Below are 21,172 nucleotides of genomic sequence, written 5' to 3'. Positions count from 1 at the left end.
TTGGTTTTCTATTAACATTTTAATAGTGTACAAATTCAGTGAAAGAAAAAAGAGAAAAGCTGAAAAAAGCATAATCCGTAGTTAATATTCTCCTGCGACTTGTAGGACAAAAATGTATGCTCTCTTTATTTTTCTTTCAACAATGCTACTTGCTGCTGCTCACTCTATTTTTTTACACCAATTCCTATTTTCATATCATTTTTTTTATTTTATTTATCTTGGATAGGTTGACAAATAGAAATCGATATTAAATCATTTCCTTTGTTAACGTAGATGGGTGATCACGTCAAATGAAAATTCAATGAAAATGGGAAAAATCCTTAATTTTCGGAAATTGTAAAAAATGACATATTTTTTTTAATTTATATATTTACAATTATGTTAATTTATCACTCTATATTGTCTTGGTTTCATTAATCCCCACATGCTTTTACAAAAGTGTATAATATCCCTATGGTGTACCACTAAAATGATTATCTTTTTTATCACAGTCAAGATGATCCATTACTAAAAATAAAAACACATTTATCTCTATTTTATTTTCTCTCTTATTTTATTTTCTACATTTAACACATAAATAAAGTTACATAAAATTTCGCACCAACCAAGAAATTGGTTGGGACGACGAAAGAGTATGATAACAACACTTCCTTTTGGATTTAGTATTTTATTCAAGACTTCCCAATAATAGCATGGCTACAAGAAAGAGTCACACCCACAAAAACAAAAGGCAATAGTTAAACAGTATTAACGCAACTAAATTTGACCTTTTCTAAGTAGCATAGCCCTCATATTTTGAGACACTAAAACCTTTGATGTTAAATCACTTCATCCATGTTTTATGGGAAAAATCATATCTGCTTCACCAAAAAACTATTCTTACACTGCAACAAATTCTAGAGTTCCCATAGCCACAAAAAGGAGACAGAAAAGAATTCAAGAAAGTGAAACGATATACACTATTGATATATCAAAGAATTTGCCCTCATAAAAAAATGTTCTTGAATACAATGCTCATTTACAGTTGAATTAGCCATCTTCAATAGGCCATGATTTCTAATGTGTACAAATCTTCCTAGAAGAATTTGAGTTTCTACATCTAATTGAAATGGCTTAGCATATCGCGTTTTGCAAAACCATAAACCTTCGATATCAAACGAGAAACTTGTGATTACAATGAGCAAGGCTGTAATTTCTCACCGAACTATTTGCTGCAATCTTGTATTTGATGTCACTTTTGAAGACGAGTTATGAATGCTCCGTACGTTTAGCAATGAGTCGGGATTCTACTCTGCAAATACGAGCCAATGTTAGACGAGAATATGACCAATGTAGGATTTTCAGCACTAGGTGTTTATGCAGTAGGAGAGTGATTGAGTATCGAAACGAAAAGGGCAGTCGGAAGTCACCTCAAATCATCAAAGGGTGACTCCTAAATCAGCCATTGAATTATAGGAACTTCACTCCATGAAAGAGTTTTATACCTGTTGAAAGAAACCAACAATTTATTTAATTATTCTTTACTATATAGGGATGGATATTGGAGTTTTTATAGGAGAAAACGACGTACTTGTTGAGGGGCAGCAGCTAGTCTCATGTTCAAACACAAGATCCGAATGTGAATTCCATTTAGAAGAAATTTGGTTGAAGATATCCATGTGCATATGGCAGCATTTCTTCAACCTCAACTCTTGAGCTTGAATAAGCCATATTTTTCCTGATGCGGCTGCGGTTGATGGACTCGACTTCTGCCAGAAATATACTGTACACGGGCCTGTGATCCGAGAATCTGGACTCCCCACGAACATATGATAGTTGTTGAATACCATGGCCATGCCATAGTATACGATCGCACCATGCTGGTGTTCTACGTTTCTCTTTTGGATGCATATCTTCGCCAGCATACCGGTCAGAGTTATTCGAATATTTGTATGTTGGAGGGAAATATATCCTCCCTTCATTCCATCTGGTAAAGACTCTCCCGTGTCTCTGCTCTATACTAAGCTGTTTCGAAGAAACACATCAATCATTACAATGGTTTTAAAGGTGAAAAATGGAAGCTTTGAGGAAAAACTATAGTGTGCTTGCCTGGTCATTTTCTAACAAAACTCTCCAGTTCCTCATCTCAACGAGAGCTTTTGCACATTGGTAAGAAAGGGCTATTCGGTAGTTCAAGTCCCCGAGCCATATGATTCGACTGGAAAAAGGCTTTTTCTATATCAAATAAAGAACGAAAAATAGTTCAAAATTTTGCATCAAGAATGTGTAAAGAACTTACTCATGCTCAAGAATTGTTTGAGGAGATTTCTCATCACCTACTCCATGAACTCGTGGGAACCGTGTTTTCCTCAAAATCTCCATGACATCGGAATTCCTCCTCAGCTCATCGCCATCCTTCTCTCCAGACGTCAAATGGCTACAAACGAAGCAAAAGCTCGTTTGGTGCAAAGACATGCTGATAGATATTGAACCCTGCAAAGAAATACCACAAATAAGACTCTGCCTTTTTAGTTTAATTTCATTCTTGAATTCAAGAACCATACCTTGTTTCCAAGATAGCCCATCAAGCCTCGACCTACACACGAGACCTTCAGATTCCGCACAGCATCTCTCAAATCCCTCTTAATCCAAACGGTGAGAAATATCCCCACCATTTGCTTGCTTGCAACCAAGCAATACCTCGACTGAACGGGACCCCTATCTCTATCGTCCATAGAAGCAGAACCATTGTATGGAACGGGCGAAGAATAAGTGCAATGTGACTCACTCAGTCCGTTGTTATTATCATCATCCGAGGAGCAATCCCACCTCCCATTCGGATCAAAACTATAATCATTCAGCCTGCTATGCTCGTACATAGCCCTATCACAGACACTGTACCTACGTTCAAGCCTTGGTTGCGACATATACTCCATCACTCTCATGCTACGGCTCAATGACTGGAAGGAACGGCGCTGGAAGAAAGAGGGAATCTTCTCCCTACAGGAATTAGACCCTTCAAAATCATCATCTAACTCAACAATAGGGTCAGGCACAGGTGAGGGAGTGTGACAGTTGCCACTACTCCCCGGTAGACTATTCAACGTTTCTCGAATAAGTGCCAGCCATTTCTTAGCAGGGCCATTATCTTCTGTGCCCAAAACATTACCAGCGTTCAAAGGCACAATTTCTTGAAACCTTCACAAATATGCAAGCAACCCTTCATCAATACTAGGCAGCAGAAACCAAGACAGACGCGAAAACAGGACAGTTCTCGACTGACTCAAACTCACCCTAGGACATAAACATCAGCAGGAGGTGAAGTGTGCAGCCATTCCTCAAGATTCAAACAACTAGGAGGAGATTTCCCAGCCACATTCCATGTTGCCACAAAGATTCTGATAACATAAATAAAAAGGCATGATTATGCATTTGTAAAGGTGATAGCTTTTTTCTAGAAATTCAAGAACACACACCTGTAGTTATTCACATCTGTGAGGTGAGACGCCTCAAGATCAACCTTACTTCTCCGGAGACGATCCGAGGTTCGTCTCCCTGATCTCTCTGCCAATCCAAAATGGAGGAAGTAAGCACACAAAAACACCCAAAAAAGAAACATTTGCAAATATTAATAATGGCTAGTAATGATATATAGATAGTTGTCCAAAAGGAAAAAACAAATTGTTTTGATGATTTCTAAACCTGTTTTGCTTTTCTTGATAGTGCATGCCTCCTCCCTCTCTCTGAAATTGTTCCTCCATTCTTCATCAACACCTGAAAAAGCAAAAAAATACTTACTTCAAAAAAGGCTTTTAAAGCAGTGGCCATTAACTGTTGCAGCATATGACCCACAATTGCACGAAACCACAACAGAAATTAAAATTTTCTTTTTTTTCAAAAAGGGTTAGCTTCATTTAAATATAGATAAATCCCAGAGATATGATACAGAATGCAAAAAAAAGGGTCTCAATCAGAAATCTCTGCAAAAATCTAAAATTCATGTGCTGTGATTAACACACAGCTTCTATTTAATCATAAAAAAATGTCAGAGAAATAAAAAAAGATCCAATTTTTCCTTCTTCACAATCCCAAATCAGATTTACCATGACATTTTTTACCTCCGGAAATGATGTCATCGGCGTGAAAATCCTCAGTTTTGCCTTTGATGTTGAGCCATTTCTTCACCAATGTCTTGGGCCATGTAAACTTAATATCAAGAAATATGAAAAAATCAAAAATGTTGAAACAACAATCAATGCAGTAATGGTTTGTTCTTCAAACCTTGCTTTTCTTGGAGTTGTCATCTCTCATTTTTCCACCGATTCATATATGATTGAGCGATTTCTCCACTATGTGAACAAAAGGGGCAGAAAAAGATGGGATTTTTCGGCTTCCCGTTTCTTCAAAGAAGAGGAATGAGATGGAGAAGTGATGAGAGTAATGCAGCAGTGGAAATCAGGCAGCTTTTTGGCATGGTGATTTGGGATTTCAAGAAATTCAAGAAATTGTGTGAAGAGAGAAGTTTGATTGTGTGTGTTTCGATTGTTTGAAGAATGGGAGAGGGAAGTATGGGTGAGGAAGAAAAAGAAATGAAGGGAAATCAAGAAAGTGAGGAGTGCAGTGAGATAGTGAGAGGATGTGAGTGTGGAGACAGGACAATGCAGTACTTCTTCATCAAGGATACATATATGATATATATATATATAATTAATTGTGTGTGTGTGAGAGAGAGAGTTTATAGGGTAATTGCAGAAAATCCTGAATAATGGTTAAATTCGGTCTATGACTATATACCATAACTTTGAAGACCATAAAAATCATAAATTTTAGTAATATTTTCTCAATTTTTCATATTGTGTGAAATTGTAGTTAAAAAAATTTAACTAGGACAATATCATTCATAAATGGAGTATAATTTTACTCTCCATTTTTTCAATACATTTATTAAATAATTTAACTATGCTGGCAATTTAAAATAACATATCAATAACATTTTACAATAAGAAATCAGATTTTTTGTCATGAAAGAATAAGAAAATATTAAAATTCATAACTTTTATAGTTGATTTTCAAAGTTACTGAACATATCCAAAACTCATGGTTTTTCCTCCAATCAAAATTGTTGTATATTACTACTCTCTCCGTTCAACTAAGTGTCTTATTTGTTATTTTCAGTTGTTCATGAATAAATGTCCTATTTGTTTTTCTACTACAATTTTTTTAGTAATTGACCTCATGTTCTACTAATTTTATTTCGCTCACATTTCACTATAAAACTAATATAATACTATGAAAATAGGACTCACCTTTTACTAACTTTATCCACTCACTTTTTACTACATATCTTAAATTCCGTGTCCAATTAAATTGGCATGGTATTGGTGGACCAAAAGAGTATGTATTTTCTCTCCTAAAAAACCTAGTTGTGACTGAGTACTTATCAAAGTCGAATTTGGAAGAGAAATAAAGTGCATAGATTGGAGAAAACACACATATACACATTAGTGTGTGTATTCTCTAGCCTTAGCATAGGTTAGTATTCAATGGGGGGCCTGACCCAAATTAGGGGTGACATGGAAAAAACAAGATCAAAACAATTGAAAAGCAACAGTTTGATTTGGTCACCTTTCTTACATTTCTTGAAAATGTTAAATACACATCACCTCACACACACTTGTTTTATTTAAGTGGGGGTAAAATAAAATAAAATATGGAATGTTTTTTGGGAGAAATTATGCATTCAAAAACTAGTCTAGATTACTGGGTTTTGGACAATCTTGGAATAGCTTTATTGGGTTTAGTTTTGCAGGGGGGAATTGACCATTTCTCAAAATGTAGGTTTTTGGGTTCATAAATATTTTCAAGAAAATTAATATCGTGACATTTATACAATTGTTTTTGTGTATACAATGAATGCCACAACAACATTGTGTTTGTTTGTAAAGCAATTTGGAGATTCATATTGAGTCAAGCTAGAGTAGTGTCTTGGGATTCATAGGCAACTATGTCCTAATTTGTGAAATGTTGTTGGAATTATTCCATTTGCCACAAACCTATATTGTTCTTATTTCATGAATCAATACAATTTTTTTTTGTGCTTGGGAAATTCCTCTTTCACATGTTTTATTCTACATTTTTTTGAAGTATATATGTTTTAATTATTTACTATATCTAAGTGTATATGGTATGGTAACACGAGAACATAAAATATCAGTAAAATAGTAAAAAAATAAAAAAATGGAAGGAAATAAAGGAAATTAAAGAGTTGACCTAAATCCCATCTCAGATCTGACGAAATTTAAATGCAGTTTCCTTTCTTTTATTTAAAGATAGTTTAATAAACGCAAATCATAGGTCTTTATGCGTAATTATTAATCTCAAGAATACTATCTACATTTATATATATACAATAGTAGTACCACTTTTCAGATATACACATGCATTTATTAGAATATAAATATATATAGTATCAATTTTGTTAATGCACCACTACAAAAAAATGGCGAAATTACCAAAAAAAAACTCATAAAAAAAGAGCACTTTTGTTAATGAATCTTGGCCTTATTAAAAAGATATTGTTTAGGCATTAACCCTAGATTAGTCGACCCAAAATCTCCTAGGGTTTTGAGCAAGAACTCCAAATTAAATGGATAATTAACGAGTTATACAACAAAGTAATTAATTTCTTCATTGGATTAAGCCTAGTCTTGGAGTATTAATTGATTAATCTAAAAACCCACATGCCAAATGTGGGAGACTGTGTATTGGTCAGCGCTATAGCCTATAATATTATAAATTTTCCATCTATTAATGCACTAAACAATTAAATATAAGCATGTGTTTTCTTTTAATTATTCCATAATTATTTTAGGAATAAGTATTGCCGAATTCCGAAGTAGTAATAGTAGTAAAAGTTTTAGTTTGGCCCAAATAAAACATGAATTTAGTAGTAAGAATAATGGACCTTTGAAGCCCAAATTATTTTTGCAGTAAACTTGCTTCAACCACCACATCATAATAATGCATATTATATGCATTAACTTTTATTTATTTCGTAAAATAAATATATTGACTGTGCCAAAACTCACAATACCAAATTAAAAGGGAAAAAAAACAATTTGTATATACTCCAACTGTCTACGAAAATATAATACATATAGTGTTGAGAAAGTTTCATGATTGAAAACAACACTAATTTTGGTGGACTGAACCAATTTGAAAAAATAAAATAAACTTTCTACGAGTATAATTTTTTTAAGAAAAAAAATGAGAAGAAGCTTTAAATTATGATGTGAAACTTTAGCATTGGGGTGTAAAACAAGTTTACATAAATTTCCTCAAAAACTCTAACTTGGGAAAATTTGAAAAAATAAAATAAACTTTCTACGAGTATAATTTTTTTAAGAAAAAAAATGAGAAGAAGCTTTAAATTATGATGTGAAACTTTAGCATTGGGGTGTAAAACAAGTTTACATAAATTTCCTCAAAAACTCTAACTTGGGAAAATTTGAAAAAATAAAATAAACTTTCTACGAGTATAATTTTTTTAAGAAAAAAAATGAGAAGAAGCTTTAAATTATGATGCGAAACTTTAGCATTGGGGTGTAAAACAAGTTTACATAAATTTCCTCAAAAACTCTAACTTGGGAAAATTTGAAAAAATAAAATAAACTTTCTACGAGTATAATTTTTTAAGAAAAAAAATGAGAAGAAGCTTTAAATTATGATGTGAAACTTTAGCATTGGGGTGTAAAACAAGTTTACATAAATTTCCTCAAAAACTCTAACTTGGGAAAATTTGAAAAAATAAAATAAACTTTCTACGAGTATAATTTTTTTAAGAAAAAAAATGAGAAGAAGCTTTAAATTATGATGTGAAACTTTAGCATTGGGGTGTAAAACAAGTTTACATAAATTTCCTCAAAAACTCTAACTTGGGAAAATTTGAAAAAATAAAATAAACTTTCTACGAGTATAATTTTTTTAAGAAAAAAAGTGAGAAGAAGCTTTAAATTATGATGTGAAACTTTAGCATTGGGGTGTAAAACAAGTTTACATAAATTTCCTCAAAAACTCTAACTTGGGAAAATTTGAAAAAATAAAATAAACTTTCTACGAGTATAATTTTTTTAAGAAAAAAAATGAGAAGAAGCTTTAAATTATGATGTGAAACTTTAGCATTGGGGTGTAAAACAAGTTTACATAAATTTCCTCAAAAACTCTAACTTGGGAAAATTTGAAAAAATAAAATAAACTTTCTACGAGTATAATTTTTTTAAGAAAAAAAATGAGAAGAAGCTTTAAATTATGATGTGAAACTTTAGCATTGGGGTGTAAAACAAGTTTACATAAATTTCCTCAAAAACTCTAACTTGGGAAAATTTGAAAAAATAAAATAAACTTTCTACGAGTATAATTTTTTTAAGAAAAAAAATGAGAAGAAGCTTTAAATTATGATGTGAAACTTTAGCATTGGGGTGTAAAACAAGTTTACATAAATTTCCTCAAAAACTCTAACTTGGGAAAATTTGAAAAAATAAAATAAACTTTCTACGAGTATAATTTTTTTAAGAAAAAAAATGAGAAGAAGCTTTAAATTATGATGTGAAACTTTAGCATTGGGGTGTAAAACAAGTTTACATAAATTTCCTCAAAAACTCTAACTTGGGAAAATAATTCTAATCAAGTCTATGCCTAAAGATCATGTCATTGTCTATCTTGCCATTCCTTTTCCAATTATTTCTCCATTTATTATTTCTATACTACTATTTCACATCAAATCACTCTGATCATAATTTATTACCAATGCATATAATGACTCTTGATTTCAGATCACCGATAAATTAATTAATGAGTGATGCTAAATGATCATAATGTGGCCGGCCATAAAGAGTTAATTTAGTCCATTTACATGTATAAAAAATTTGTGCGTGAATGGACTTGTGAGTTAATACTTATCTTTGAATTTCATTACGTAAAACACATTAATATCACGAATTACTGTATACGTTGAGCAACAATCAAGAAATGACAGTAGTAATAAGTTGAGCAAAAACTACGAAAGAACAACACTAACATGTTGAGCAACATATAATGAAGATGATATAAAAGTAAAATCAAGTAGTATTAAACCAAAAATTTGAAAAAAAAATCAATTTTTTTTGTTATTTAATTAATTTATGGCTGGCCATAATGTGGCCGCATAGCATTATTCTTAATTAATTGTGTTTGAGCTTTAAATCAAGAAGCATGATAAACAAGTTTAGAAGAAAAAAACCTTTTTTACATTTAGTTTCCTCTTTGCACTAATCGAATGTTAAGTTCAACGCACCTAATATTAAGTTATCAATTTTAATTAAATTTATATTTAATTTATGGATTTCAATATGTACATTTTTATCACTAACATAATCTTATTATGAAGGAAAATAAATAAGAGTATCATAGATACACAAGAATTTGTAAAAATATATATTTTATAACAGCAACATATTTCTTCCCTACTTTCAGAATTGTTGGTTTAAACCCTAGTTTTGATTTGGGGAAATTTTGGAACGTATTCGGTGAAGATGAAAAGGGGATTGAAATGGAGCGACGGCGACGACGATGATACGTCATCATCCGACGACAACTCAGCTCCCGTAACCAACTCCCAAGGTATATCACGAAATCATTCAATTCTATTTTTAATTTTCACCTAAGGTTTTACTATATCTGTTTGTGCGAATAGGAATTTGAATTCAATTCATCTCAAAATTCTTAATTTTCATCTGAAATTACCCTTTGAAATGCCATTTTTACTGATCGGATGCCGGCGACATAAATTCTCAGTTTTTTTTTTATTAATTTGTGTGTGTAAAATCTCTGCAAATTTCGATTCGATCAACATAAGTTATGAAACTTGATGTGGAGCATTACTTAATTGTATGGAATAAGATTTAGGGATTTTGATTGTGAGCTATTTGAAGATAAGTTGAAGGGTTGTGTAACAGATGATTCTGCAAAGAAGAAAAGGAAAGGCATAGACTTTGAAGCTCTGAGTCGACACGGATACAGAGGGGGGCTGTCCGTGTTGAAGGTGCCGCCGCCCAAGGAGGCGGAGAAGGAGCAGGACTGGTCCTGGTGCTCGGGGAAGGAGCAGAAATCGAAAGAGGCAGAAGAAGAATCTTTCAAAGAACGACAGAAAACTCGAGCTGCTCTAGCTGATGGTGAGCAGCTTGCGCATGTTCTGACCCGGAAGGAGAAGAACAACCTCTCCTTCCAACAGAAGGAGAAGAGGAAACGAGATCTTGGCCAAGCGAGCAGAGGCAAGAACTATGTTGAAGAAGAAAAGAGGCTGCTTAGAGACAACGGGGTTTACTCTGGTTTCGACTCCTGATTTATGTAAGTTCTTAAGTGTTGCAGAGCTTAATCTTGATTCTTGTTCTTAAGTGTTGCAGAGCTTAATCTTGATTCTTGATCAAAGTTGTTGATGAGGTTCTTGTGCTGCTTGAGCCTTTAGTTGCATTCTGTAAAATGGATTGAGTAATAGTATTAAAAGTGTGTTGTTTCATGGATATTATTAAGATGGAAGTAATAAATTTTCAGCCTTTGTTAATATCTGTCCTCATAAAACTAGCCAAATTAAGGATTACAAAATGAAATGTCTGAAAAGTTGTGATTTTTAATGCAGTTCATACAAAAAATTAATAGTGGAAAGATGATTATATAACTATATAAGTAACACAGTAATGAACAATATGTGATGGAAGAAGACAGTACTTTTAGCCTAAAAGGGGAAACAAAAACACAACACAAGTTTTCCAGGCGTGGAAAAAACATAACAAAACTTCGATTTCCAGATGCTGACTGAGCCTCCTCTTCACCAGTCGGCTAACCTTCGTTGGGTCGGGGTCGTGGCGCCTCGAACACTAAAGATGGATCGGAAGATTTGCACGAGAGGGTTCCATAGATGGATCGGATGGTGTGGGGAGTAGTACGGCAGCAACCTCCTACAAGCGATGCTCCTGCTTCGCACCATTTGTTTACATACGAGACGAAATCTTTGTCGGAAACTCCTGTATGTTGCTGCAAAAAATCGAACAAGACATGCGTTAGGGACGCTGTTATTATTCGTTTCTACAAGTAAAATTGACAATAGAGTGAAGGAGCTTACCACCCATTGCTTTATATCAGCATCATAACTCTCACCGCTGTTTGGGTAAATAAGTATTGGTTTGGATGTCACCTGAAATGGAGTCAAGGGCAGCAAACACTGATATTGTCAGCTACAGCTTTTCAATACAGTTTTACAATCAAGATAGGAAAATAAATTAAGTGTATTCTTTCAAAAGTGTTTCAATATGAGGAGTTGGCAAGTAATATAGGAAAGGTTAATCGTAGCCAAGTCGAACAATACACAGCAGAGACTGGGGCATGCATCACGGCAAGCAAAGAAACAGATCGAACAAACAAAAGTGTAAAACAGAAAACGGATACCTTCTTGATGGATAGAACCAGATCCCTGATAAATCGGGGCGGGGTGCAGTTGATTCCAACTGCAACAACTTTGTTTGATGACTCAGCAGCAGCGACACATTCAGTAATGGAATCACCACTAACCACATTGATTCCATCCTTAGAATTGAAGGATAGCCATGCGGGAACATTAATATTTTCTTCCTCAAGAAGCATAGCAAATGCCTGGTTCACATCAGAATCACGTAAAACAGAATACTTTAGATGCATTACTACATTTATTCACATTTCACATTAGAAAAAACCTGAAAGAAGTCTATAAGATATGGTAGACAAGGTGATTATAATTTCTTGCTATACATGGAGAGAAATGTAAGCAGCTTGGAGACTTAAGTATCCTAACCTGAGCTTCCAGCCTGTTTGGTACTGTTTCGAAGGCTATAAGATCAGGACCAGCTTCTGCAAGAACCTTGACCCTCCTTCGATGAAAATCCCTCAAGAACTCCAAATTCATAGCATCTCCATAGTCACCGCTGGATGTCACCCAGTATAAGTATTAGCATTTACTATTAATATGCACATTTCGTAAAGAAGGATAATGTCATCTAGTGCAAATAAGTTGATGATCACTAAAAGGCTTGGAAACATTGAACACAATGACAAGATATTAAATCAAGAAAGTTTGCATCAAAGCACCTATATTCCGATCCATCAGCTAGGTAGGCCCCATAACTTCCGACAGATGCTGCAACCAGTATTTGACGCTGCTTGAGAATTTTATCACCGGTAGTATCTTTAGTCTGAGCTTCGTGACACCTAGTGTAGTAGATGTCACGCGCCTCGCGTGCAAGTTCCACACTCTTTCTGAGCATATTCTCACCTTGTTCCACAGAATAACCTTTGTTCTTAAACCCTTGAATAGTCGCCTGTTCAATTCGAGAAGTGATAAAGCTCAGTCTCACATATACATACCCATAGCAAGACACTCATTTTGATTTTGAGGGTGCAAGGAATCACCTGATAAGAAGCTGTGAGTATTATATCTGCACCTGCTTCAAGGTAGTCAAGGTGTACCTGCGCATATGATCGATTGTCAAAAATCAACCTTACGATATCATATGCTTATAGAATGCAAGAACCACTACTTCCTCCTTAACATTAAACGAAGTCCAAATTTAAACTAAACCTATGAAACACCCTCATCCAGATCCAGTGTCTTGTGATTAGCTGCTAAACGGAAAAATCCGAAATCTACATGTGAACTTTTAATCATCTGAGATTAATTTCAGTAAACCTCAGCTAAAATCACAAACCAATTAACTAGAAGAAAAACCATTTATGCAAAGACTTCCAAAATTCTCTTTTTGAAAAGAGGGTAAAGACTAAAGAGGGGACCAGTCAAAAAACAAATCTTTCTTTCAAAACCTTCTTCTCGAACTGAAATTATATCATATTATAATGACCCCATAGATTATTTAATTGCAATCCGTGACACCATAGATGTAAAAGGTAGCTAGATAGAAATGGATAAAATGGTGGGCAACCCCTCATTATGAAATTTGTTCTTTTCCCAACTTAGACTTAAAGCATCTCATCCACTCACTTCACAACCTCTTACTTGGCCAGCTCATACTCTTCTCTTTCTCCCTTTTTTAGAGAGAACCCTAATCTCGCTAAAATCTCACACAGTTTCATAATCATTGCACATAATATACCAAAACAATTTCATTTTTAACATTAATTTGAGACCAATAATGAAAAGGGGCCATCAATTGAGACATAAAGCTGAAAAAAAAATAGAAAAAAAACAGAGGAAAGATGATACTCTGCGGATGAGGTCGGGGGAGGTGAGGAGGCATTTGGCGCTCCAGAGAGGGTCGTTGAGATCCGCGCCGTGGCGTTCGAGCTCCGTGGCGAAACCGCCGTCGATCACGGCCACGCCGCCGCATTGGCGGAGGAAATCGGACATCATGGCGGCGTGTCCCATTTTATGCGGCGGAAATTGAAGAAACTAATAGCTCCGCCGAGGCTGCTGAGATCCGGCCGGAAATGGGGTGGATTTTGAAGGAGAAGAGAGAAGTTGATGGAAGCGCCGGCATTTATATAGAAAAACAGTGGCGTAGAAGAAAGGGGTTTCTTAAAACCTTATGCACAAATTGCCTAATAATTTGCGGATTTTTGGCTTACGTGTAAAAATTCTAACTCCTCCAAGTTTCCATTTCTAAATAGTCCCTCCGTCCGTCATTAAATATCTCATATTTGATCGACACGAATTTTAAAAAATTATTTCACTTTAATAAATTGGTAGAAAAGTTAGTGAAATGTGGAGAGTTAGTGGAATATAGGGTACACATGCCAAATATAGTAAAAATGAAATGAGATATTTATTAGTGGACGGACAAAAAAGTAAAAATGAAATATTTATTGGCGGACGGAGGGAGTAAAAAAATTATAGTATTATTTTGGGATATTTTGTTAAACTGTCAATAATTTGAGGATGAATTATGATTATATTTTTATTTTTCCAGTTTAAGCTAAATTTATGGAAGCCTACTATAGTAGTAAGCCTCATTAAATGGGGATAATTGATCATTTTGAAATCAATGTTTGATGGAGTATGACTTTTTTGAGATGATAAAGTTATTTATTAAGCAAGTCTCAAAAGCGCAAGCATAACGAGTGCATTATTTTGTTACTATATTTGTTAAGAGTGATTAAGATTTATTCATTTATTATTCGATTATCTCGTTCTATTAGTATTTTGCAATAAATCTATTTTCTCTCTTTGAATAAGGAATTATAAATCTATATAACAGGAAAATACTATTCCTCCAACGTCTAAACTGATGTCTCCATATTCATATTTGAGTTCTCATTTATTTTCACTCTAATAAATAATAACCCAAATTTGATCAAAATCTATCAATAAAAAGTAGGAATAGAAGCATTTCTTCAACCAAAATGATGCATTATTTTTCTCAAATTCTTTAACATACTTACAAATTTCAAGAAATCTGAGTCCCACATTTCACTCAAACCTTAACTACTAGATCAGGCTATTGCACATGAACGACGTCGAAAGCACCGCCCTCACGGGCCGCGACTAGGTCTAAAACAAAAGCAACCACTTGCCTCATCGTCCGGTATCATCCCACCACCGTTGCTCGTGTCCACTGCTTCCAACATCCTCACAACCTCATCCATCTCAGGCCGGTTCTCGGGCTTCGCATCCCAACATCTATGCATAATGTTCGCAAACGGCGCTGGGCAGCATCTTGGGATTTCTGGCCTCAGATTCTAGCATCATATGCAGCAGATGTAAGCTTGTTAAGGCATAGATATGGTGCATTTTCATTTTTATAAAGCAAAAAAAAAAAGTTACTAATACTCTCTAAACGTCTCATTTTGTCATTTTGGGCCTCGTATTCCATCAACTCATACCACATATATGCAAGACTCACATTCCTTCACATTTTCTAAAACCCGAGCAACGAAAAAAAATACAAACCTGCTGAACAACAGCAGCAGAGACTTCAGCAAAGCTCAGATTAGGATAAGGTGTGCTGCAGCAGTATATTTCCCACAAGCATATGCCAAAGCTATACACATCGCATTTCCGATTGTAAGGCTTCCCATCAAGAACCTAAATTTTCGAATTCGATGAGCCATGAGTTTAAGTAATGCAGCTGAATTCTTGATTGCAAGAGGGAACAATAACATACCTCTGGCGCCATGTAGCCAAGAGTCCCGGTGTTTCCAGTCATGTCCCTCGGATTCTGAGCTTCAACTCGAGCAACGCCAAAGTCCGCAATTTTCAGAGTTCTGTTAGCATCGAGCAGCATGTTCTCAGCCTTGACATCACGGTGCACGATTTTCACGGAGTGGAGATAGCTCAAGCTGCAAGAATTGGAGCCGAAGTGGAAAATGAGAAGCGATGTATAAGACCGTGGAACGATGAACAGAAGCATAGAGTTTTTCTCACCCTCTAGCAAGATCCAGAGCAAGTTGAACCACAATCTTGAATCCCAATTTCTTCTTGCTGTTCTTAATCAGGAGCTTCTTTAACGTCCCACCGGGAATGTACTCAACCACGACACAACACGCCCTAGATGGCAGCGAATTGAAACTAGCAGCTAAAGTCCCTTCAGAAGGTAGCTTAAGATTTGCAGTCCCGATTGAGGCACCAATGAACTAGAAATCAAGAACGAGTTTCAAGAAGTAGATACAAACAGACACCAAATGCAGCATAAACAAAAACTCAATAAGGCATATCTTCATCTTCACCTTTGTAACATTAGGATGGTCGAGCTTATGCCAAACGGCTACCTCTTGTCGAAAAGAGGTCTGAAGAGCATCGCTCTCCTCAGCTGTGGTCATACCATCCTCCCCCCACTCCAATACCTTCACTATATCCAAATTGAGAATAGCTTTAGTTTAGTTGTGAGAGTATTATGGCTACAATCAAGATCAACAATGGCGAAACGGGGTGGTTCTACATGCTCCAGTTACACTAGATCAAATCACTGTAATAGCTAAAGCTTATACTAATAGACAATGCTATGTATCTCAAATTCACTTCATATGCAAGAACATCAATCCCTTTAAGATAACAATATCCAAAAAACAACTAAGCAAAAATCTTATTGATTCAATAAACTCATAAAACGGCAACTAAGCATTTTAAGGCATTCATTCCACTGAAAATACTACTACAAATTTGCACACAAATTGAATCCTATCACAATCAAGAATCCCCAAAAACCAACTCAAAACAATCAACAAAATGGAGATTTGATGCTAATGTGAGCTTACCAGCAACATCTTGGGCATCATAAACACCTCTATAAACAGTGCCATAGGTCCCATGAGCAATGGCATTCTTGATATCAAGCTTAGCCAGATCAATCTCCCAATCCTCGGGCTTGGTGCGGGCCTCGGTGTTTCTGGGCCAGGCCCGGTTCAAATGCTTCTCCAATTGCACATCCCATGTCTTGAAATCAATCATATCAGCCCTCAGAAACACACCACTCTCTGTATTAGTAGTGTTATCACTATCCCCCAATTTATCCGAGGCCCGTTCTTCAAATTCCCGGGCTTTCCCCACATTCTTCAGATCCATGGTCAAAGTGTAAGAAAGAAAGTGGTTGAATGCTAGGATTTGGTGAGAAGCCCACTTGAAAGATTCAAACTTTGGAAGAAGGGGTGAAAATAAACAGTGAAAGAGTGAGAGGAAAGGCTGTTTGCATCAAGGAGGAGAAGCATATGTACTTGACATTGAAGAGAGAGAGAGGGAAAGAAACAAGAAATGACATCTCAGAGAAAGCGACGTGAAGGGGACAGAAGATTGAGATTTTGAAGGACAACCAATGTACCATTGGATTTTTACAAATTTTGAGTATATAGAATTTGATTGCATAATCATATTTAGAATATGCCGTGACTTTGATTCACCCTTTGTAGTAGAGAATTTTAAGATAGTGTTAAACCTGTTTGTGTTGGAAAAAAGATTGGATTTACAACATGTAAAATTGCCGAAAACATCATGAAATTTGGTTTAACGACTTTCAAAATTCAGGTTTGTTCATTATCCTGTGACGAATAATATGGTTGCCTTCACGTAATATATTGATAATTTTTTTAAATTAACAAGCTTTGTTTTATTTATGAATAAATGACATCATTTAATTCATGGCGTCTGCATATTGAGAATAAATTCAAATTTTATGATTTTTGTAATTGATTTTTAGAATTAGAGGACAAACAATAATTTGAACAACAATTTATACTTTATTAATACTACTCCATAGTAATATTGTTTCCACTACATCAAGTTTATACTTGAGATATACCTAGATTTTTTTATTATATTGTAGTATTCAAATTTAGCTTTTCATTCGTGCCCACCGATACGTTGTTAGTAGATTAAAAATGGTGGAGAGCACACAACAAACAAAGGAGCAACAATAAACCATTATTCATAATTTAAGGATAGGTTGTCGAGCACGTCTAAACTTCATGATTTTTTTTGGCAAATTACCTTTATATTTTTATTTTCTAGGTTATGGGTTAACTCATTTTTACCCATGAAAGTTAAAATGAGGCCATCACCGTCAACTCCAACTATGCAGAAGACTACACATTCAATTTTTGGTCAGATCATAATACAGAGAATTTGCTTTTAAAATTAATAATATTGAAGGACCACCCTTACTCATACATGTCATAGTTCTACTAGTTTGTTGGGCCAAGTAATAGTAGAACAAGAACACCCCATATCTAAGAAATTTGGCATCTTCCATCCACTCTCACTGTCCGCAATTAGAAGTTCCGATTAAGTTCAGGGTGGAAAAAATAGTAAACCATGAGGCTCACTTGTATCCATTAGAATTACGGTGAAAAATAAGTGAAATGAGATAGTAGAATGACGAACGGAAACAAGACTCCTAACACACTAGGTAAAACCGATAATGCGAAACCAAGAACTACTCCATAGACGCAAAATAGATGGCCCACATCAAACATTAGCCGCAATATCATCAAAAGGGTGTGATTTACGAACCCAAATCCTCCCGAGATTATAAGGTTCGAAACTTTAAAGCATAAACTAATTGAATAAATTCCATGAATTAGTACTCCATTATAACATACACTTACGAAATTATACTTCCTTCGTCCCATAAAATTTCATTTTTGGACACTGCTCCACCACGAATTTCATTGTGATATCATGCAGTAATGATATTAAACAGAGAAAAACGAGGAAATAAATTTAGACATAAAGATATATTGGATACAAGAATAAAGTCTGGCAAACTTCAAATCAACACACATCTTTTATCTGAGATGTATGGACACATACATACAAGGTATGAAAGATTTATTTGGACAACTTACGACACATCTCCACAATTTTCGTGTTTCAGATAAAATACAGTATGCTGCATTATTAAAACATGCCCAAAATATTAAAAATATTTATGAGTAATAAACTTATACTTACCTTTACAATGAATAGAAGAGTAGCATCGGAAACTTGTTGGCCGGCAGAACCCGAAGCCTAACCAGCACGAGTTGCCTTCATAACACGAATGGGATGAGGCATCATAACATAGGTGGAGGAAAGCTTCGCAGGAAATAACGACATACCTCCATTTTCATTGCTTCTAAGACAATTATCGGTTGCCCTTCTGGAACTTTCTCCCCGTCCTTCACCAAAACTTTAACGACTAGACCAGCCTGCAACAGAGCCAGGAGGATGCCTCTGTGGTGGGTCGGTGTTGATTGGATTCATCAATGTCAACGAGATCATGTCTGTTTTTCCGTGTGAAATGATGATGGCACGATCCATGCCAGATGTCGATGTGCTCGAACTGATCCTGTGAATGTGAGCGCAATTAACAAAAGGTGCAATGATAATGATGTAGCACGAGTTATCATGCTTGCTATAACGGTTATTGGCTTAAGATCATAAATAGCCATGCTGGCATTTGTGCTTAAACCATCATGTTCAACTCGAAAATCGTGGTTGCCCAAGTGCACCATGTTCAGCTCGAGATCAGGAACACTGCTTCCTCCCGTCTGTAAAGGCATGTTAATAGTTAAGATGCGGGTTTCTGAAATAAAAAAAAGTGCAATATCTGAAGGAATCAAAAAAATATTGGCTCGAGATGAGAAGACAACTAGAAAAGCTCAATTAGATATTTCCCTTTCGGCATATGTGTGACATGTACAGGTACGAGTTTTGGGCCACCCTTGGTCGATTCATCTTCCCATTCAAGCATACCATATAGAAAGACTACCTGCACAGATTAAAGAATATGTATCAACAGATTCTGCTAATACAGCAGCTTCGATGCATTACCAGGGGAACTTTCACTCGCTGATGCATGCTCTTTTTCACAAAGACAAGCAGCAGCAATGGCTCCGTCATTTGCAAGCTTTGACAGAAAATCAATATTGGTTGGCAGGCCTGCAACCTAAGAAAAAGTAATCCATCTAGTAAATCGATTACTCATCATTACTTTGTGTACCTTCTGATGAAGCTTGGACAGAATGATAATGATGAAGAATTCCAGTTGCTGGAAGAAATCCTTTTGGAACATTCTCAGCATATATTCGGGCTTCAAAAGCATGACCTGTCACAAGAAAATCCTATAAAGAATCTTGAATAAACCCAAGGAATTGGAAATGTTCAATTAAATTTCAATCCCTGGGTTTGGAGCAAAATAAGGTTAATCATTAGATTAAGTAACCATATCTATACATGAGATGCAAAAAAAACCTATACTAGGTGATATCAACTATACAAGACAACAGTCAAGAACATAATACAAAACCCATGAAGGGTGAGAGATGTTTAGTGGAAACTTATACTCCTAAGAAACAACCTGTCAATAAATTTTTTTGACTCAAGATCAGAACATCCTGACTATGACATTTGCCTATTTCCAGGCATGCAATGACATAAATAGGAATGATAAGATTGGTAATGTTCAACAATTACACATACTTATCCAGTGATCAATAAAAATTTAGATGATTTGAGTTTGGGAATACAAGCCCTAAAATCTATATACTCTATACAATCTGAGATCCGATCTCAACTCAAGCTATACTCACACACACACACACACACACACCATGTAAACACAGTGAATTTAAAGCTCCCACATAGAAGATATCTTACCTAACAAGGGCACCTCTGATTGGTTAACTGGAAGAGGTTCTCCATTAGCAACACGTATTTGCCACTCCACGAGATCTTGACCAACAATCATCTCAGTAACTGGATGCTCAACCTGCAAGAAAGGGTGATATTTTTTTCTGCATTTAGAGGATGTAGACATAGAATAAAGAGAATAGATGGCCTGGAGTGATCTAATCACCTGGAGACGGGTGTTCATCTCCATAAAATAAAATTCTCCAGACAGAGTATCAACTATAAATTCAACAGTACCCGCACTGCGATAATTCACTACCTACAAAAATAAAGAAAAGACATTTATTATGAGGAGTTACTACGATAAGAGGTGATAATGGACATAGATTATATGGGTGAGCTTACCTACAAAAATCACCACTGATGATCGGCTGCATATACAAAATTTGTCAGAGATCAGGAAGAAATCATTATGGTTACTCACTATTAGAAATAATGCAGCAAAGGCTGAACGAGGATTAGAGCAGGAGCTTCTTCCATAATCTTTTGGTGTCTCCTCTGTACACTGCAATCTCTCTCTCTCTCTCTCATTTAGATGAACGATATTGCCATGTTTGTCCCCAAATATCTACAATTAGAAACATAGTGTAAGCTGTCATCGCTACCATGGCATTAAGTGGTTTACATCTTTCAATCTGTCAAATTCTGTGGTTAAAATTTCCAAATAGTAACAATATGATCATTTCATGTCTTAAATCCCCTTACCAGTATATTGCAAGAGACAAAAGTTAACAGATAAAAAGGTTATGAATAATCAATGTCAAATGAATACCTGTACTTCTCTATATGCCTTGGTTTTGTAATATATTTCTCTAGCAGGATAGTGTTTATTGCACCTTCTCTTTGTACAATCCTCATGCCCTAAAGTAGGCAAGAATCCGATAATGCTTCAAACTTTTAGTGACGGAAGTGTATCAATTAACAATATCCTAAAAATAAATCTATTAGGAGTATTATTTAAATTAGTCATGATTTTACTATTTAAACAATAACGCAGAAGCCCATTTTGAATACTCA

The 21,172-nt window shown here is 35.2% G+C and overlaps 4 protein-coding genes and 1 pseudogene across 6 annotated transcripts; 1 reads left to right on the top strand and 4 right to left on the bottom strand.

Annotated features, from left to right (window-relative positions):
- Positions 1-968: 968 nt before the first annotated feature.
- Positions 969-4,628, bottom strand: LOC121802052 (type I inositol polyphosphate 5-phosphatase 4-like). 3 transcript variants are annotated; one of them, XM_042201603.1, is made up of 11 exons: positions 4,261-4,628; positions 4,098-4,185; positions 3,682-3,753; positions 3,456-3,543; positions 3,273-3,377; positions 2,544-3,177; positions 2,279-2,472; positions 2,089-2,197; positions 1,571-2,004; positions 1,410-1,484; positions 969-1,291 (listed from the first exon to the last, which is right to left on the bottom strand). In XM_042201603.1, exons 1-9 carry the CDS (start codon positions 4,288-4,290, stop codon positions 1,630-1,632), a joined length of 1,695 nt encoding a protein of 564 aa, XP_042057537.1. In that variant the 5' UTR covers positions 4,291-4,628; the 3' UTR covers positions 969-1,291; positions 1,410-1,484; positions 1,571-1,629. The 3 variants fall into 3 exon arrangements, with proteins under 3 accessions (XP_042057537.1, XP_042057545.1, XP_042057553.1); XM_042201611.1 differs by having other exon boundaries at positions 969-1,286; XM_042201619.1 differs by having other exon boundaries at positions 4,098-4,170.
- A 4,803-nt stretch (positions 4,629-9,431) lies between these two features.
- Positions 9,432-10,576, top strand: LOC121755690. The gene is made up of 3 exons (XM_042151044.1): positions 9,432-9,636; positions 9,972-10,374; positions 10,410-10,576. The coding sequence occupies exons 1-2, from the start codon at positions 9,549-9,551 to the stop codon at positions 10,355-10,357; spliced, it is 474 nt and encodes a 157-aa protein (XP_042006978.1). The 5' UTR covers positions 9,432-9,548; the 3' UTR covers positions 10,358-10,374; positions 10,410-10,576.
- Positions 10,577-10,655: 79 nt separating this feature from the next.
- Positions 10,656-13,577, bottom strand: LOC121755682 (homocysteine S-methyltransferase 2). The gene is made up of 7 exons (XM_042151033.1): positions 13,262-13,577; positions 12,454-12,510; positions 12,133-12,362; positions 11,840-11,969; positions 11,458-11,661; positions 11,135-11,206; positions 10,656-11,046 (listed from the first exon to the last, which is right to left on the bottom strand). The coding sequence occupies exons 1-7, from the start codon at positions 13,421-13,423 to the stop codon at positions 10,852-10,854; spliced, it is 1,050 nt and encodes a 349-aa protein (XP_042006967.1). The 5' UTR covers positions 13,424-13,577; the 3' UTR covers positions 10,656-10,851.
- An 806-nt stretch (positions 13,578-14,383) lies between these two features.
- On the bottom strand, positions 14,384-16,760 carry LOC121802043 (serine/threonine-protein kinase STY13-like). The gene is made up of 6 exons (XM_042201591.1): positions 16,249-16,760; positions 15,721-15,842; positions 15,419-15,627; positions 15,159-15,333; positions 14,945-15,079; positions 14,384-14,733 (listed from the first exon to the last, which is right to left on the bottom strand). Exons 1-6 carry the CDS (start codon positions 16,553-16,555, stop codon positions 14,527-14,529), a joined length of 1,155 nt encoding a protein of 384 aa, XP_042057525.1. The 5' UTR covers positions 16,556-16,760; the 3' UTR covers positions 14,384-14,526.
- A 1,676-nt stretch (positions 16,761-18,436) lies between these two features.
- On the bottom strand, positions 18,437-21,013 carry LOC121792648 (annotated as a pseudogene).
- Between the last annotated feature and the right edge of the window lie 159 nt (positions 21,014-21,172).

This window comes from Salvia splendens, chromosome 1 (assembly GCF_004379255.2).
Source record: "Salvia splendens isolate huo1 chromosome 1, SspV2, whole genome shotgun sequence".
Lineage (NCBI taxonomy): Eukaryota > Viridiplantae > Streptophyta > Magnoliopsida > Lamiales > Lamiaceae > Salvia > Salvia splendens.
The sequence above is the reverse complement of the archived record's forward strand: the minus strand, read 5'-3'. Positions and strand labels throughout refer to the sequence as shown.

Coding starts and splice junctions, on each gene's coding strand:
- LOC121802052 (XM_042201603.1), bottom strand. CDS start 4,290: ATGAGAGATGACAACTCCAAGAAAAGCAAG. Junction 4,186..4,260: donor ACAACTCCAAGAAAAGCAAG/GTTTGAAGAACA, acceptor CTTGATATTAAG/TTTACATGGCCCAAGACATT. Junction 3,754..4,097: donor CGATGACATCATTTCCGGAG/GTAAAAAATGTC, acceptor TTGCTTTTTCAG/GTGTTGATGAAGAATGGAGG.
- LOC121755690 (XM_042151044.1), top strand. CDS start 9,549: ATGAAAAGGGGATTGAAATGGAGCGACGGCGACGACGATGATACGTCA. Junction 9,637..9,971: donor TCCCGTAACCAACTCCCAAG/GTATATCACGAA, acceptor GTTGTGTAACAG/ATGATTCTGCAAAGAAGAAA.
- LOC121755682 (XM_042151033.1), bottom strand. CDS start 13,423: ATGGGACACGCCGCCATGATGTCCGATTTCCTCCGCCAATGCGGCGGC. Junction 11,662..11,839: donor CAAACAGGCTGGAAGCTCAG/GTTAGGATACTT, acceptor GATGTGAACCAG/GCATTTGCTATGCTTCTTGA. Junction 11,047..11,134: donor CTGATATAAAGCAATGGGTG/GTAAGCTCCTTC, acceptor GATTTTTTGCAG/CAACATACAGGAGTTTCCGA.
- LOC121802043 (XM_042201591.1), bottom strand. CDS start 16,555: ATGGATCTGAAGAATGTGGGGAAAGCCCGGGAATTTGAAGAACGGGCC. Junction 15,843..16,248: donor TGATGCCCAAGATGTTGCTG/GTAAGCTCACAT, acceptor ATTTGGATATAG/TGAAGGTATTGGAGTGGGGG. Junction 15,080..15,158: donor TTGGCTACATGGCGCCAGAG/GTATGTTATTGT, acceptor TCGAAAATTTAG/GTTCTTGATGGGAAGCCTTA.